General features: G+C 37.2%; 1 protein-coding gene across 1 annotated transcript in view; it reads right to left on the bottom strand.

Annotated features, from left to right (window-relative positions):
• Positions 1 to 7,366: 7,366 nt before the first annotated feature.
• LOC139712158 (glycerol-3-phosphate acyltransferase 4-like) overlaps positions 7,367 to 16,954 on the bottom strand; it is a 41,324-nt gene continuing 31,736 nt past the window's right edge. The window contains exons 10-15 of the mRNA XM_071623995.1: positions 15,687 to 15,805; positions 15,020 to 15,075; positions 13,201 to 13,286; positions 12,118 to 12,246; positions 10,061 to 10,140; positions 7,367 to 7,801 (exon numbers count right to left, since the gene is read on the bottom strand). Coding sequence (XP_071480096.1) covers positions 7,714 to 7,801; positions 10,061 to 10,140; positions 12,118 to 12,246; positions 13,201 to 13,286; positions 15,020 to 15,075; positions 15,687 to 15,805 — 558 coding nt within the window. The 3' untranslated portion in view covers positions 7,367 to 7,713. The remainder of the gene's footprint in view (positions 7,802 to 10,060; positions 10,141 to 12,117; positions 12,247 to 13,200; positions 13,287 to 15,019; positions 15,076 to 15,686; positions 15,806 to 16,954) is intronic.

Below are 16,954 nucleotides of genomic sequence, written 5' to 3'. Positions count from 1 at the left end.
CAGTGTATTTAATAATTCTTATATTCATAATCACAGTCAACTTCATCAACATTTTGATTTGCTCTTTACCATTACAAAACCAGTGCAACCAGAAACAACAACAAAGAAATACAAACCAAGAACAAGAGCAGAGATACTCAATCCTACGGAACAGCCATCAAACACAAAAACTGGGTTTATTTCTTTGCAGTTTCTCAGTGTTTTCTTTTCTGTCACTGTGATTATTAGCTAAACACCAATGCCACTGCAATAAACACAGATGTGAAAGATATGTATGTGTATGTGGTTTTCTTATATCTATGTGTGTGTTTGTGTGTACACACACACACACACACACACACTATATATATATATATATATATATATATATATATATATATATATATATATATATTTATATATATATATATATATATAAATATAAGTATATATATATGTATATGTGTATATATATATATATATATATGTAAGTATATATATATATGTGTGTATATATATATATATATATATATATATATATATATATATAGATAGATAGATAGATACAGGCATATATACCCCATATGTTTGCTTGTGTGTGTGTGTGTGTGTGTGTGTGTGCGTGTATGTGTGTGTATTATATATGAGTATGGTACTTTTTATAGCTTGCTGAAAGTGGCTGGTCAAGATGTCTGACAGGTCAAGATCCCAGTGAACTTGGTCAAATGAATGATTTGCCTGTCCACCTGGTTATAGGAAAGCAGAATGCCCCCCTGACCATCTTTATCTGCACTAATGTCCTCTTGCACCTTCACTAAACCAGTGATTAGAATCCATACACTGATGACAAAGGACTTCTTCACAACAATCATATCCCATCGCAGGGTTGATCTATTTTTGTCTGAATTCTGTGAGAGAGAATAACAAGTTATTTTGACAGGTAGGTGGTATATACACCCCTTTCTCCCCCACACTACTTACTCTCCCTCAACCCCTTCATTCATTCTGCCACAGTAATTCATTGAATATGTCAGACAGCACAGAAAAGCTACATACCAAAATAGCCTCATTTTCAGGCTTTGGCTGAGTTTCCACACATGAATGATACCAAGATGAAGTAGATCAGCTTCAAGTCTAATAATTCTCTCCATTCTCTACTCCTTGCTAATGATCTCCTTGGCCATGAAAGTCAGACAGTATTCTAGGGTTTGTTTCCCTGTGAAATAACTCATGAAAATTGAACAGGATTAGGCTGAAAACCAGTGAAAGTGTGGAAGCTAGGCTAGTATGCTTGGTACTCTTGCGGTATGTCTTCAGGTCATGCATAGCAAAGCTGCCAAACACTCCATGTGACGGGATGACAGTACAGCCAAGTCTTAAAGGGCCATGTTACTCTCAGTCACATATAGACTAAATGGAGAAAATTCCTCTTCTTTAGGAGGCATCATTTTCAGATCTTGGCAACCCTTTGTAATGCCCTCTTTCCTTTGCTTTTTGAAATGGGAAAACCTTGTGTTAAAAAGGAAAATAAAAAGAAGAAACTATGAAGGCTGTGACTGCAACTTCTCCTGTCAGCATTTGAAACTATTTTAATCTAGAATTAACAAACACCTCAACTCATTCCCTTAAATACACATAATTATGATCAGATGAATGCATTATCACCCAAATTTTGCAAATGGTATTACATTTCACTAAATAACTGACAGAGATATTACATTTCATTTGAACACGCTTCTCTTTCCACACACTATCTTTAAAAATTACTATACAAAAACGCAATGGAGAAGACTCGTTACATGCAGTTGAAAGATGACTCCTTGTATACCACACCAAAGCAAGACGGTCAATCATATCTGTACATCAGTTGTGTTTCTGCATTTAAGCATTCCTGTGCAAAAACCTGACCTAAAACCATACACGCTGCACAATTAAAGACACACATCTCTTTGATTACTGAAATAATCTACTCCATAATTTCAAAATATTTGTGCTTAAGTTATTTCCCGAACATTTACACACACAGAAAGAACATTCAGAGTCAGTTGTGCTAATAACAATATTTCAGTTCATCCTACACACAGCTGTACATTACAAACTATGAATCTAAGATCTGTTCACACAAGCAGCAATATGCTACTGTAAAACAAGGATTATGTGCAATTTAATTTTGTGAATTTCAAGAGCAAAGTTATACAAAATTAAAGTGCACATGGAAGTTCTTGTCTACATCATATGCATTATATGCAAGAGACATTCATGTAAATTTCATGCCGCGAAAATATCGTGCTTTACAGTATGTTACATTAATTCATCATTATTAGAGGGAGGCACTCAAAACATTTCTCATAGCTAAATCTGAATCAAATGAACTAACAGAAGTCTAAACAGCTCACTTCTTTTCAAAAGAAAATGAAGGAATTTTGTTTTTGTAATTGAGATAATAAAGATCTATATTTGTTGTGATACTGTTAGTTCTTGCATGGCGATTGTAGATACACTTGTAGCTTCCAGTACATCATGTAAGATAGTCTTGCAGGAAGACTGTTGGTTTCTTTCTTTTCAGGACTACCACACATTGTGTACCATAGACTATCTACAATCTGACACATATTTCTTGAATGAAAGCTGATATATTGCTAGGAAAGGCAATTCTAACTGACACTATTCATTCATCAGTTAACTGCTCAAACGATAATGTGTAAAGATATCATGCTAAAAAAGACACACAGCATCACATCTACTCAAGCTGTACATACCAATCACAAGAATGATGTTGTGGTACTCACCCGTTATAAGATGTTTAATTTTTGTACTGACCACAAAATATGAAATACAAAATAAATGGCTTGTTTTCTTATTCAAAACCTTATCTATCTCACTGAGTTTTACTTTTATTAGATTCTAATTAGTTGACATGATTTCTACACCTATCACAAGTGGCTTGTTTTCTTACTCAAGTTAATCTATGTCACATTGAGTTTCACCTGATTCTAATTGGTTGGCATGATTCCTACACTGATCATTTCTGATGATATGAAACCAACTCTCAGTGGTGAGAGATTAATACGAAATGAGTGCTGGTAATCCTCTTAATCCCACACTAAATCAAAGGACCTTGGTATGGGATTGCCACACTTATCACACAAGACTGGATAAGTCTGACATAACAATGATACACTCCATGAAAATGGGCAGATATCAAGCACATGCCATTCGCATAGTCCGACTTGTCACAGCTACGAGTGTGTGTGTGTGTGTGTGTGCGTGTGTGTGTTTGTGTGTGCAAGGCATAACCATGGAAACTTCCTTATCCTTTGATATTACAGTTGTATTCAATATGGTACTGCATGAAATATTACCTAACATAAAACAGAATAACTTGACGGATCGTAAATACATCTCAAACTTTATGAGTGACAACATACCAAGCAAAATGCATTGCTTTATACATTCTAGTATTCCTTACCTGCAAGAGATTTAGTAAAATTTTGCAAAATACATTTACTTTCATAAACATCCATTAAAATTCTGGATCAAAGTATCAAAATATTCTACCCCCCAATAAAAACAACAAACAAACAAACAAACAAAAAACACTGACAGAAAAATATGGATTTAACTGAAGAGTGGATAATTATTTGAGATCACTATTAACATATCTCATGTGACAGGCTAACAAACTTTGATGATTCACAAAGCCCTTGTAACATTTAACCAATATTATATAGTAAATCATTTTAGCCTACTGCTAGTGGAGAACACTTTGCCATTCAATAAGAAAGCCAAAGAACATTATTTAGGAACACTAAGGTTTATCAGGGAGATGAGTCTCACCTCTTTTGGTTTATCTTTGCGTATACTATCAAAAATATGAGTCAAATATGAAAAATGTTATTCTGATCACAATATATGCCAACTTTTGACAACTTCTGTGGTAATGAGAGGAGTGCAAATGAAAGTGAATTTGAATTTTTTTATTTGAAGTTATTATCTCATATCATATTTAATGTAATATTTCAGATTGTGGAAATAGGGAAAACACTGATTTATCTAGTTATTGTGTGTGCGCATTTATCACACCTATAGTGTGGCTGTAGAATGAACTATGATACAGACAAATGGAAACTTTTCCTATATTATAAGCCACTGCAAACATTGCATTCTGCTGATGGCAAAATGCTGTTAAAATTATAGTAACATCTGCCTGCTATTATCATCAAATTTTTAATAAACTTTCTCCTAATTCACATAAAGAATGGCTTTCTCCACATACTGTTACATTATTTCAGACTTGTTTTAAGCTGGGGAAAAAAGAGCTTACTGTCTGCAGTTCCTGTTTACAACCCTGGCATTAATATGACATAGAGAAGACATTGGCATAAATCTATAAATATCACCTAATCTATTTTCAAGGATGCTTAAAGTTCTTGATACAGCATTACTGTAGATTCTTCTTTCCACTTTTTAAGGCAGAATGACCCTGGCATATCCTGCTCACTACTACCACATAGTTAGCTCTTGTAAATGTAACGCATCAATGTATGTGCCAGCATGGGCAAGGTATTTACTGAGTAACGTGCATGTCATCAACCCCTACCCAGTTTAATACACAAAGCATTCATGAACCACACTCATCCTGTATCTTATTTTTCCAAGCCTCATGATATCCACTTCGTCATTTACTCAATCCATTTACATTTTCTCTCTCATCCTGTTCAAAGTTAGGTCACCAGCTGAGCTTACCCTGATTTGCCTCAAAAAACAGCTCCGATATCAAGAGTATATCGCCCAATACTTATGACTAAGACATTTATAAACTACAGAGAGTCCCCATATCATTTACATTTGGAGGGTACTAGGAACAGATATCAGAAATTTTCTTGGCCAGCATACTTGAACACTATAACTCCCTTCACATATTGACGTTTTAAATTTTATTGAAATGAATGCATATTCATGAGATTTCCTATGTTTATAAATAATAATAAGTACAGTATTTGTAATGCGCCATTGATCTAGTAGCCTATTCTGAGGCGCAGAAGGACATAATTATAAAGAGAATAACATACATTATAATCATAGTTAAAGAAGAAGAAAGAGATAGAAATATATACCCGATGAGCAATTCAATGAATATTCAACCAAAACAAAATGCGAACATATATGACTTCAGAAGCTTTTTAAATGTTTCAATGGTTTCTGCTGATCGGATCCTCAGTGGAAGAGCGTTCCAGAAAGATGGATCTGCAGAAACAAAGGCTTTTTCTCCGAGAGTGGAGATTGTTCTTTTAACTGTTAATTGTTTACTATTACATGAATGGAGATTTCTGCCAGGGATGTATTCTGAAACAAGGTTTTGCAAATATTTTGGAGCTGAAGAATGTACTGCTTTCCATGTATGAAGAAGAATTTTAAACTCTATCCTCTTGGATACTGGTAGCCAGTAAAGACTTTTAAGAACTGGGGTAATGCTGGAGAAGCGAGATGTTCCACTGAGGACCCGAGCAGCAGAGTTCTGAGCACGCTGTAGTTTGGCCAGTTGGTAAGATGTTTAATAATCATAGTTAAATTATACATATAAGAGGATTCTTTGATATAAACACACAAAAATTAAATTCCAGGTTTTGAATTAGTTTTCATATCACAGTTACGACAGCAAATTACCTGAATATGAAATAAGTCAATCACTAATTTGCATATGAAGATTCCACAATTACATGATAATAAAGATTTACTGATATATATGTTTGATATTTACAAATATATACATTTAAAAGAAATGCCTTAGGAATGGTTGGTAAGACATACACACAAAAGAGATATGACAATTTTGGAAAAAAAGATCAGATCATCGCTATGACATCATATCGACGTCTTCTCCAAAACTAATGATAGCCTCATATTCTGATTTCAATTATGATACTGTAAAAGTGGATATTTTCGTGCGACTAATTTTTCGCGCTTGATTGGGTAAGAAGAGTTTCGCATGTTTTTAATTCTGCGGAATCAAGACGTCAACTACTGGAACATATGGCACGCAAAAATATTCGCATGCTTTTATTTTCACGCTAGCTTGTGGTTGCGTGAAATGCGCGAAAATTTCAACACCACGAAAATTTCCACTTTTCTAGTAGAGTGCATTTCATCAGCCGTACACTCAATCACATCAAATGATTTGTGCCAATACACTACTTGGACAGGGCTATTTTCTTGAGCTACCGAACATCGTCCTATTATTCTCAGATAAGACATACTGATATACATCTCAAACAAATTAACAACACAAAATAAATGTCACCTTATATCTATGACTAAAAACTTACTTCCATTCCATTAAAAAACAAAGCAGTTTGAAGAGGTACAAACATAACAGCCATACTCTCTTGAACAATAATGCATGCAACCACAGTGCTTATTGCTCAGAATGTTCAGCTCTTGCTCAGTGCATAAAGTTAGAAAATTGATGAGAAAGGAAAGAATCAATGGGAGGTAGACCCATGAAAACATTATTAATGTATACGTCATGTATGTTTTATCTACAGCTATCATTGTACTCTCATGATTTCCATCTATTGGGTCTGCAATAATTAGAGGATTAAAAACTAACAAAAACAACAAACAGACTTGGTCAGAAGTTCCTCACAAAGAAGGGTCTCTTAATGCTACTTTGGTTAAAGCATTACAACACTTCCACTTTTTAGGTGATATGCCATCAGCATATCACTTGTTGTATCTGTACAGAATCTTCCTCTTTAAAAAATTATTTATATTTGATCTTTCTATGCTGCCAACATGAAGACACACAATTATTTGATTTCTCTTGGATTCACTTAGATTCTATCATAGCCCTCAAAGCACATACACTAACTGAAATTATGGCAGAGTTTTAGTGATATGAGGATAAGATATATTGAGCAGACAATCAAATTAAAGTGAGGTACAAACAACTGTAAAAAAAATGATATTATGAGGAAAGATTATTATTAGAAAATCAATATTTTTAAATGATGGCGTGTGATGATGCATCACTAATATCTACCACTTCTGTGTGGCAAAAAAGAAGTTTTTAAAAGAAGAGGAGCTCACTGCCAACAATCACATAAAACAAGGCACTATCTCCATCAGCCACACCAAAAAGTTTTGTTATCAGATACAGGTGAGTTTTCTCATCTACACAGGTCTACAAGCACAAGTGGACTTACCCTACTATGTTCTACCAGCTCAAGTATCCAACTTGATCAATGTATGACTACCAATCCAGACAGTATAAATGAGTTGATCAAAGATTAGTTGATGTCTTTCACAGGTAGATGTAGACTTTTTTTTTTGAGAAAGAAAGATAGACTCTTAAATTACCCACTTTTAAAGGAGCGATGTGTATGTACCCTCGGCCATGTACAGAAAGATCTGAAAACATCCACACTGAGCGATATCTGCCGCGAGAAAACATTTTCTATTTGCAAAGTGATCCAAACAAAATGAGATGCATTTAGCCTAACTGCAGCTTGCATGATATTCCCTGTTCAAAAGACCAACCATTACAAACAGTATAGTTTTTTAAAGCGTTTGAATTTACAAATATTTTTGTTTTACCCTTCCTTGAGTTACTTGTCAATTTATGTATCACACACCACAGCTGGTATGCACTGTGCTGCTGCTGGTTAAGTCATGTTGCCTGTAGCCATGACAACAGGTAAGTGGTGGTAGGTCCGGTGGTGGGTGTGGCCATGATCAGTCTCCCTTGAGTAGCTTGCTGTACTCCTCCTGTTCCTTCTCCCGGTATTCTTGTTTCACACTCATCCTCTTCAGCTGGCCATCCCTGGTAGAAGAGAGAGAGAGAGAGAGAGAGAGAGAGAGAGAGAGAGAGAGAGAGAGAGAGAGGGAGGCAGAGAATCAGTATGTGTCAGCATAAAAGGGAAGTGTGTGTATGAGAAGAGAAATGGACATAGCATGAGACAGATTATGGAAGTCCGTGAGTATGTATGAAAATGTATCAAAAGAGGACTGTAATGATTTCTATGTGGGTGAGACTCAGCAATCCCTTTGAGCTTGTATGAACCATCAGTGAGGGCCTAGCATTTCCGATAGTATCCTGGATTGGCAGTCTACACCCATGTAAACTTAAGCTGCGTTTACACCATGTTCCCGGCAACCACGGCAGCCCAGTTTCAGGCCACCGTAGACAAAACGGGATGGAATTGAAACAACGCGGTGAGACGGGATTGGAAAACGCGACAGGCCATGATTGCCATGGATGCGGTGTCAGATTTTTAGACTGTCAAAGAATTTGCTAATGAGGAATATTGTATGCGGTGATAAAATGGGGTGAATGCAACAAAACGGGCCGGCAGGTAATAGGCTGTAACAAGACTTGGAAGCTGTCCATTGTGGGATGCGACTGAAAATATTGATAGTCTGCCTGACCAGACGCCGTGAGAACAGCGTCTAACAGCTATATATTCACCTGGGGGAGGACTGGATTGAACAAGACTAGAATGGAAAAGGGGGAAAACAGGAGAATTTCTCATCTACCCACAGCGCACTATGATTCGGGCAAATGGGGCTGCCTTGGCCGCTGGAAACATGGTGTGAAAGCAGCTTAAAGTAAATATTCCTTTGACACTATTTAAAGAATTAGTGGAAAATTGAGCAAAGAAAGTACTAATTTTGGACAAGGAATCCAGATGGTTTGAGGATGGCATCAAAGAGGCCATCTGGGAAGGAGTGGAGAGACCCACACTCAACAAGAAAGGAGGCCTCTGCTGCAACTTGTCCAACATGTGGGACCGGGCCATTCGCAGGATTCCAAGTCATCTTTCGTGCGCTGGACAAGGTCCAGTGTGCACAGACTCTGCACAAAATCACAGAATATATGGGCTGTTTCTTCCACGGAAATTTCATTCACCTGAGGAAGCCAATTGACAATTGGCGAAACGTCACTTTAAATAAGTTTATTCAAGTAATTTGCTTTAAACATACACGTCATTGTCTACTCTGACTGGATATATGAGAACCTACATCTATGTACATGTTTGTATGTGTGTGTGTGTGGGGGGGGGGGGGCTGATGTTGCTGTATAAAAGACAGGTATTTCATGCTAGTTATTACAGAGTGAGCACTCTTTGAGTATGGGGGAGGGGTGCAGAGCAGTCTGTACATATGGTGGGGGGGGGGGGGATTTTAGGAATGTCATCTTTGGAGAGCATGACAATAGAAGTCGATGATCTAGTAGTCAATAGGTGTCTTATTTTGTCTACCTAGACAGGAAACAGGCATATCGAGTATCCTTGGTGATAAGCTGTATGTATTGTGTGAGTAGGAAGGAGATTTTGACCAAGCAACAGGTTGTATTACACTCCATAGGTGAAATCATGCCATAAGAATCCTCTCATAACTCTATCAATGCATGTTGCTGTTAGGAGACATGAAAACTCAGCAGCTTAATTCTTAAACAGTCGCTATATCTCTATCAAAATGAAAGATATAGATCAGCGCTTTCAAGACAAACAATCTTTTCAACTCTTTTTTGCCTCAGAGATTCACTGAGTGAGCAGTTACCTGCTTGCAGCAAAACAAACCTTGAGGGCGTTGTTCTCTGCATTTATTATTTTTTTTTAGGGGGTGGGGTGGGTGGGTCTTAGAGGTTTACGGCTTGTTAGTATGATACAAACAGAACACTAGCATCATTCACACACAGCAAAACACTTTTTGAAAAATACATGTAGACACAAAACAATTGTTGGTTAATACCATCTGCTTTTTGCAATAATTGATCCCACTTGATGTTTTTTAGAAACATCGCGATAATTTGCCCCAGGCTGTGTGTGAACTACACATGAAAAAAACTCAAGTTTTTAAACTCAAAATGTGCATGCAACCATAGGGTCCACCCACTCAGATGCCCACGGTCACATTCTGGTCACTGCTGATTTTTTATTGAAACATGGTGATAATTTGCCCTGCGCAGCATGTGTGAACGGTGGCAAATAAGCTGCAGTTTTGCATTTCGATGAAAAATTCATTAATCCCTGTGTGTGAATGCTGCTAATAACTATGACTGATCGAGAAAGAAACTCACCAGACTAAATCCACCAAGCCACCCTGTCTGGCGATGGCTGCCTTTACCCTGTTAGCAAAATCTACAGCTGATTCATTCTCCTGGATAACAACAAAGAGAGAGAGAGAGAAAAAAAAGACTTATTACAGTAAAAATCACTATATTGTTCTAAGGTCACTCATGTGACAGTGAGTGACCTGAAGCTGAGAACAGACACCAATTCGCTAAACAAAAACCCTGTAGCAAGAAACACTGTCCCATGAGAAGTATGATCAAGACACAGCCATGTTACAAGCTGTTACTTTAATTGGGGCTTGCTCACAAAGGGACAAATCATTCTTGGAGCAGCCTTGATAATCTGGAAAACTTGTTGGCTTGTTTGGAAGGAGGAGATGTTGACTCTGAATCAAAATTAAAACAAGGAAAAGTAGAAATTACGCGGTGCGTAACATATGTCCCCGCCGGAAGTAGCATTTTGTAACAAAATGTGCAATATAGGTAAAAAATCAAGGTCAAAGGTCAAAGAAGTCAAAGGTCAAAATTCTGTGTAGAAGTTTTGAAGCCCTCACCTAGTGCCATCACATAAAGCAAATGGAATCGAAATTGGGTTAGAAATGGCGAAGGAGTAGCATTTTGTAGCCAATGTACAATATAGGTCAAAAATCAAGGTCAAAGGTCAAAGAAGACAAAGGTCAAAATTCTGTGTACAAGTTTTGAAGCCCTCACCTAGTGCCATCACATAAAGCAAACGGAATCGAAATCGGGTTAGAAATGGCGAAGGAGTAGCATTCTGTAGCAAAATGCACAATATAGGTCAAAAATCAAGGTCAAAGGTCAAAGAAGTCAAAGGTCAAAATTCTGTGTAGAAGTTTTGAAGCCCTCAACTAGTGCCATCATATTAAGCAAACGGAATCGAAATCGGGTTAAAAATGGCGAAGGAGTAGCATTTCGTAGCAAAATGTACAATATAGGTCAAAAATCAAGGTCAAAGGTCAAAGAAGTCAAAGGTCAAAATTCTGTGTAGAAGTTTTGAAGCCCTCACCTAGTGCCATCACATAAAGCAAACGGAATCGAAATCGGGTTAGAAATGGCGAAGGAGTAGCATTTTGTAGCAAAATGTACAATATAGGTCAAAAAATCAAGGTCAAAGGTCAAAGAAGTCAAAGGTCAAAATTCTGTGTAGAAGTTTTGAAGCCCTCACCTAGTGCCATCACATAAAGCAAACGGAATCGAAATCGGGTTAGAAATGGCGAAGGAGTAGCATTTTGTAGCAAAATGTACAATACAGGTCAAAAATCAAGGTCAAAGGTCAAAGAAGTCAAAGGTCAAAATTCTGTGTAGAAGTTTTGAAGCCCTCACCTAGTGCCATCACATAAAGCAAACGGAATCGAAATCGGGTTAGAAATGGCGAAGGAGTAGCATTTTGTAGCAAAATGTACAATATAGGTCAAAGGTCAAGGTCAAAGGTCACGACTGAAATTCTGTGTAGAAGTTTCAAAGCTCCCATGTAGTGCTATCATATAAAGCAAACAGAATCAAAATTGGCTAATAAATGACAGAGAAGTAGCAAATTGAAGATTTTGATCACACACGGACGCACACACAGACACACGGACACACGGACGGACGGACAGACGGACGGACGGACACACGGACACACACACGTACGGAGCCCGTTTCATAGTCCCCTGCTCGAACTCGATCGGCGGGGACAATAAAACAAAGATTTAATCCTTAAACCCTGCACTCTAATGTGCATTACTTATGGCACGAGGTCACTGGGTATTGAGGCTAGATGACTTCACCCATCAACACACAAATGTAAGAAACTTCAAGGAGATCATACAACCCAATTATCTCCTCCTACCCTATCTCATCATTATAGGTTTGTCATTATCATCATCATCGTCATCATCATTATTATCATCATAACATCATTCCTCTCAAAATAGTCATTTCCCCCATAATCACAACTCCCACAATTAACAGAATCACAATCATCCTTGTATCTTTCACAACAGGAATCATGTAATTTCTCTTTATTTGATAAAAGAGGTCTCTTCTCCTCCTCCACTCACCCCTCTGTCCATGGGAGGAAGATACCAGACCTCTACCACCAGTGCCCAGCTAGTCATCATCATAAGGAGGTAGCGAACCATGGAGTACCGAGAGCTGTTCCAGAAGGCGTCTCCAAACCTGGGGTCGTACTGTGAACATGTGACAAACAATGACGTCATGTGACCAATTTTCTCTCTCTGCACACATCTTTCTTGCCTTCTCTTCAACAATAAATTTGTGATGCAAAAGAGTCTTACTGACTCTTTCATCTCCAGTAAGCAACTGAGTTGTTCACTGCTCCTCCGAAATTCATTTATTTCATTGTCATTGAAATGAATACAGGCAATATGCAGCCTTTACTCACTACCTATTCAAATTACATGCTTACTTTTTCTTGAAATCACTTGCCTTATCGCATGTCACTGAATGCCGGTGAAATTCTGCTACCCATAATAAAATATCAGACATACTAAAATGCTCACCTACTTATCATTGCATACTTTTGTTGACGACTTTTTTTTTCCAATCATAAGGTTCCATTGATTGTACATCTCCCATTCATATGAATGGATGACAAACAAGAAGTAATTTTTCTCCTTTCAAATACAACTTTCCTTGAATTCTATCTGTCTTGAAAATCTCACTCAGAATTTTTTTCATTGTTTTCCATACCTGCACACACCTCCAAGGAGGACTGTGCTTCATTACTGTTCAATTGAAACTTTGACAGGATTCTAATTTGTGATTTTTAAAATCCCATTATTCTTTTGATATTTTGAAAAAAATTGATAAGTATTAATCACTTTAAACAGTATGTAGTTCATTAAATATACACAGACATCCATGAAGAATAGATACTCAATAGATACTCAATAACCAATAATGCTCATGTGCAAAAAACTTTCACAAAGGAGCCAAGATTCATGAAAGCAAAATGCATGCGAAAGTGTTTGTCTGTGCAATGCATTGAATCCCAGTGGTAGTTCCTGAACGTTTCATGCTGTAAAATAGGCTGTTGGCTCCAATCATGCTGTGAATGTTTCTGGTTTTACAATACTAATTAGAAGTAGCCATGTGAGTGCTTGACATCCTGTGATATATACCTTGATTGCCACTGGGTATATCCTGCCACCGATCTCAAAGCTGCCCTTCTTAAACATCATCACAGATGTGTTGTTAATACAGGTGCCTGGAGAGTGGAAAAAACAAAGAATACTTATAATTCATTCATGCAAAGTCATCATCCACTGAGTTATATCACAAAGTGTAGCAGCAAACATAACAAGTATAAGAGATATTCTTGGTTTTTTGGGCAAAATTAAGAAGTATTCTTTGTTGATATGCTGAAGAAGGTTAACAAGGGATGGAAACAGGGTAGACATAGCCACAAATTCTCCACTATTACTCACAGAGGGAGCCCTTTGGTCGTTTGTCTCCATGCAGGCAAACCTGAATAATTGCAACATCTTAAATTCACACATATTTGCAAAGTCTTGGGCCTCTACATGAACTGGTACCAATTTAGGCCTACAAGGGAAGAAGGATCCAGGGAGGCAGCAGCTGTCCCAGCTGTCTGGAATTGGATGAACTAGGAAGTCACGAATGATCCTGGCTATAAAACATACAACATACCATGCTACAATTAGAACACAAAATGCCATCATGTGCTACTGTTTGTAGGCAATTGTTAGGAATGAATGAAATCAAAATGCCCTCTTACGCTACGGCGACTGGTGTATGCCTCCGCAATAATGCATGGTTCTCCTAATAGGTCTATAGTACAATGTCTTGACAATGTGTGATGACAGTTTCACACAATTGGCAAAATATTAAAATGACAGGTTTGCCACAAATGTGCTGAATGTTCACTTTCCTAGAACTAGGTTCAATTGGATGAATGATTAAAACGTCAGAGTGCAGGTATTTGGGGAAACTGATGATTTTTACTTGACTTTTGACCCTTTTATAAGTTTATGCATTGAGTAATTTTCAAGGTATTGAGAAAAAGTATAATTTCAGTATCAAATGGTAAAATAGTATTATCTAAACCTGGCCTTTGACCTTTGACCTCACAGTTCCAAAGAGAATCACTGTTAGGTAGAACATGCATAAATATGTAAGTTTCATGATAATACCTTGAGTTACTTTTGAGATATGGAGGAAGAAGTGCAATTTAGCACTTTCACTTGACCTTTGACCTTTTGACCTTTGACCTTTTGGCAAGAAACTTCCCACAGAATATATATTGGGTTATACATGCATACATCAAGTTAAAAAAAAAATCCTTCAGGCATTGCATAAATATAAGGAAAGTAGTGATATTTTGAGGAGTTGACCTTGACCTTTGACCCCCTGACCTTTGACCCATGACCCCCAACTTCCCTAGATAATCATTGCCCATTGGTACATGCATATATACTAAGTTCCATGGAGATACCTTGAACCATTTGCAAGATATGGAGAAAAACATGAAATTTCAACCTTTTTTCACAAAATAACCTGTGACCTTTGACCTTTAACCCCGTGACTCTAAAATCTAAACAAAGTATTATCCCCCCAGGTTATACCCTCATACCATGTTTGATGTAAAACCACCACACGGTTCTTGAGATATCGACAAAAACAAAACGGGACGGACGGACAGACGGACGGACGACCCGAAAACATAATGCCTCCGGCCACTTCGTTGGCGGAGGCATAAAAAAGCACAAACACACAAACTACAGATTGATCGTTAGCAAACTTATCTTGAGACTCTATACTTCAAATACTTCAGATCGCTTTTGCATTTTGTATCCAATGTAGCGACTGTCATTCATTTTTATGATAGAGAAATTAAGAAGCCTTTTCAATGAACAAAAGAAGATAACCACATCACTTGATGATGAATTCAGGTCAAAAAGTCAAAAAATTTTGACTCACCTTCAGGAAAGATCAGCATGGGCATTTTGGAAGCATCTTCAACATGTTGTCTCAACCTGTTCGAGGTAATCAGAATACAAACTTATATTAGTCATAGTGTCATTCTCTTTGTGTGAAAATATTTACTTGGAGTAAATTCACTGTAGGTAAAATCAACATTGATAATTTTATTTTCACTATAGAGACCACTTTGTTTGACATCCATTTCAGAAATTAATAACTTAGCTTCAGGCTTTAAGAATGAAATAAATAGATGAATATATCAATAGATGAATTGATAAATAGATAAATAGATAAAATAAACAAATGAATAAAATGATAAATTTGCTTGCCAGAAAATCAGGGCATACTTGCAAACCACAAATTTTGATAAAGTGGAGGAAAATTTTCGGCAAAACATGAAGTATGTGTATACAGATCTAGCAATACAAGCTCAGGCCAGCTTTGGCCAGATTAAGCCATGAATCTTGTTGCATAACAATGAAATATGAATATGATTTTTCTATGAAGAAACCTAGGCTAATGCAGAAGCAAAAAAATCTAAAAAGAAAATATAATCATAATAATAATTTTGACATTAAAGACTTTGTGCAAACATATAGATGAAAATATTAAACAAAGAGATAGAACTATGTTGACATGGATAAGGAAGCTGAAGTCCACTCACGTTTGTGTAACCTTCTTGCGGTCCCTCATCTCAGTCCGTTCAAACCATATGTGGTCAGCGTCCGCCCATCTCATAGCTTTCTGGATCATGCCAAGGAACTTGGTGTGCTTCTGACCAATCTGTGGCAAGAGAAGGAGGAAAGTGGAGATACAATGTCACCAAATGCAAGAGTCTTATTGTAGGATGCGGGAATGATTCCTTCCACATAAGGAAGAAAAAAAATATATACCCACCTTCCACAAACATACACACACATGAATGATCAAGCATACTGCGAACGGCAGTATGACAGACTTGCGGGATATTGATACCATGTGACACAAACATCTAAACTGTGATAATTGAATGAAAGTTATAGAAATGACATATAAGCATAGAAGGGACAATGAAATGAACTATGTATAATACTAACTCAAACCCAAAATCATGATCTTAACTTGCACGACATACATTCAAGGGAACGTCCTAAAGAAAATTGAAGCTTTGTTGATTCCAGCAACAGCCTTCATGTTTCATGACCTACTGTAAAACGAGGAATGTTAGCGTGCATTTCAATTTTGCGAATTTCACGAACCCCAACATTCGCGAAATTAAAATGCACACGAAAGTTCTTTCCTACACAATATGCATTGGATGCCAGTGGCAATTCGTGGAAATTTCATGCGAAGAGAACGGTCGTCGGCTCCAAATCGTGAAATTTTGATGCCGCGAATATATCATGTTTTACAGTAATTTCCCATTTATTGTTCATCCATCTGAAGACTTAGTGTCTTTACTTTACAGTCACTCCAGCAAAGAAAGAAAGCAGACACTGACAATACTTGGCTGACACAAAGAGGATTATACTACATCTAAAAAGATTCTAGCTATCCGATTGGTCGATTGCTCATCACATAAAATGCACTTAAAAGTACTATTGCACACTGTTGCTCTTGAGGGTGCAATTTTTGCTGAGCAATTTTGGATAATGCACACTGTCCTCACCCACTTACACTGACTCCTGTGTTAGGCTCGTAATCAACTTGTTGCAGTTTTTGCACCATTGTATACCTCTGACATCACAATTGACATACCTTTGCCCAGCACACTTGATCGGTTACACGGACACATTCAGTCACTCCTTTTACTCTCAACAACTTCAATCAATTGCTGTTGCGTACAGCTTTACTGTGCTACAATACAGTGTACAACCATTCAACTTTCTCGTAAAATAGTTCCTATTTCTGTACTACATTCAATATTTGGTGAGGACCATGGCTGTTGATGTC

The sequence above is a fragment of the Diadema antillarum genome, unplaced genomic scaffold (genome assembly GCF_040938485.1).
Source record: "Diadema antillarum isolate AM-2024a unplaced genomic scaffold, OU_Dant_1.0 seq00001765_RagTag, whole genome shotgun sequence".
Lineage (NCBI taxonomy): Eukaryota > Metazoa > Echinodermata > Echinoidea > Diadematoida > Diadematidae > Diadema > Diadema antillarum.
This window is presented reverse-complemented; position numbering and strand designations above follow the sequence as displayed.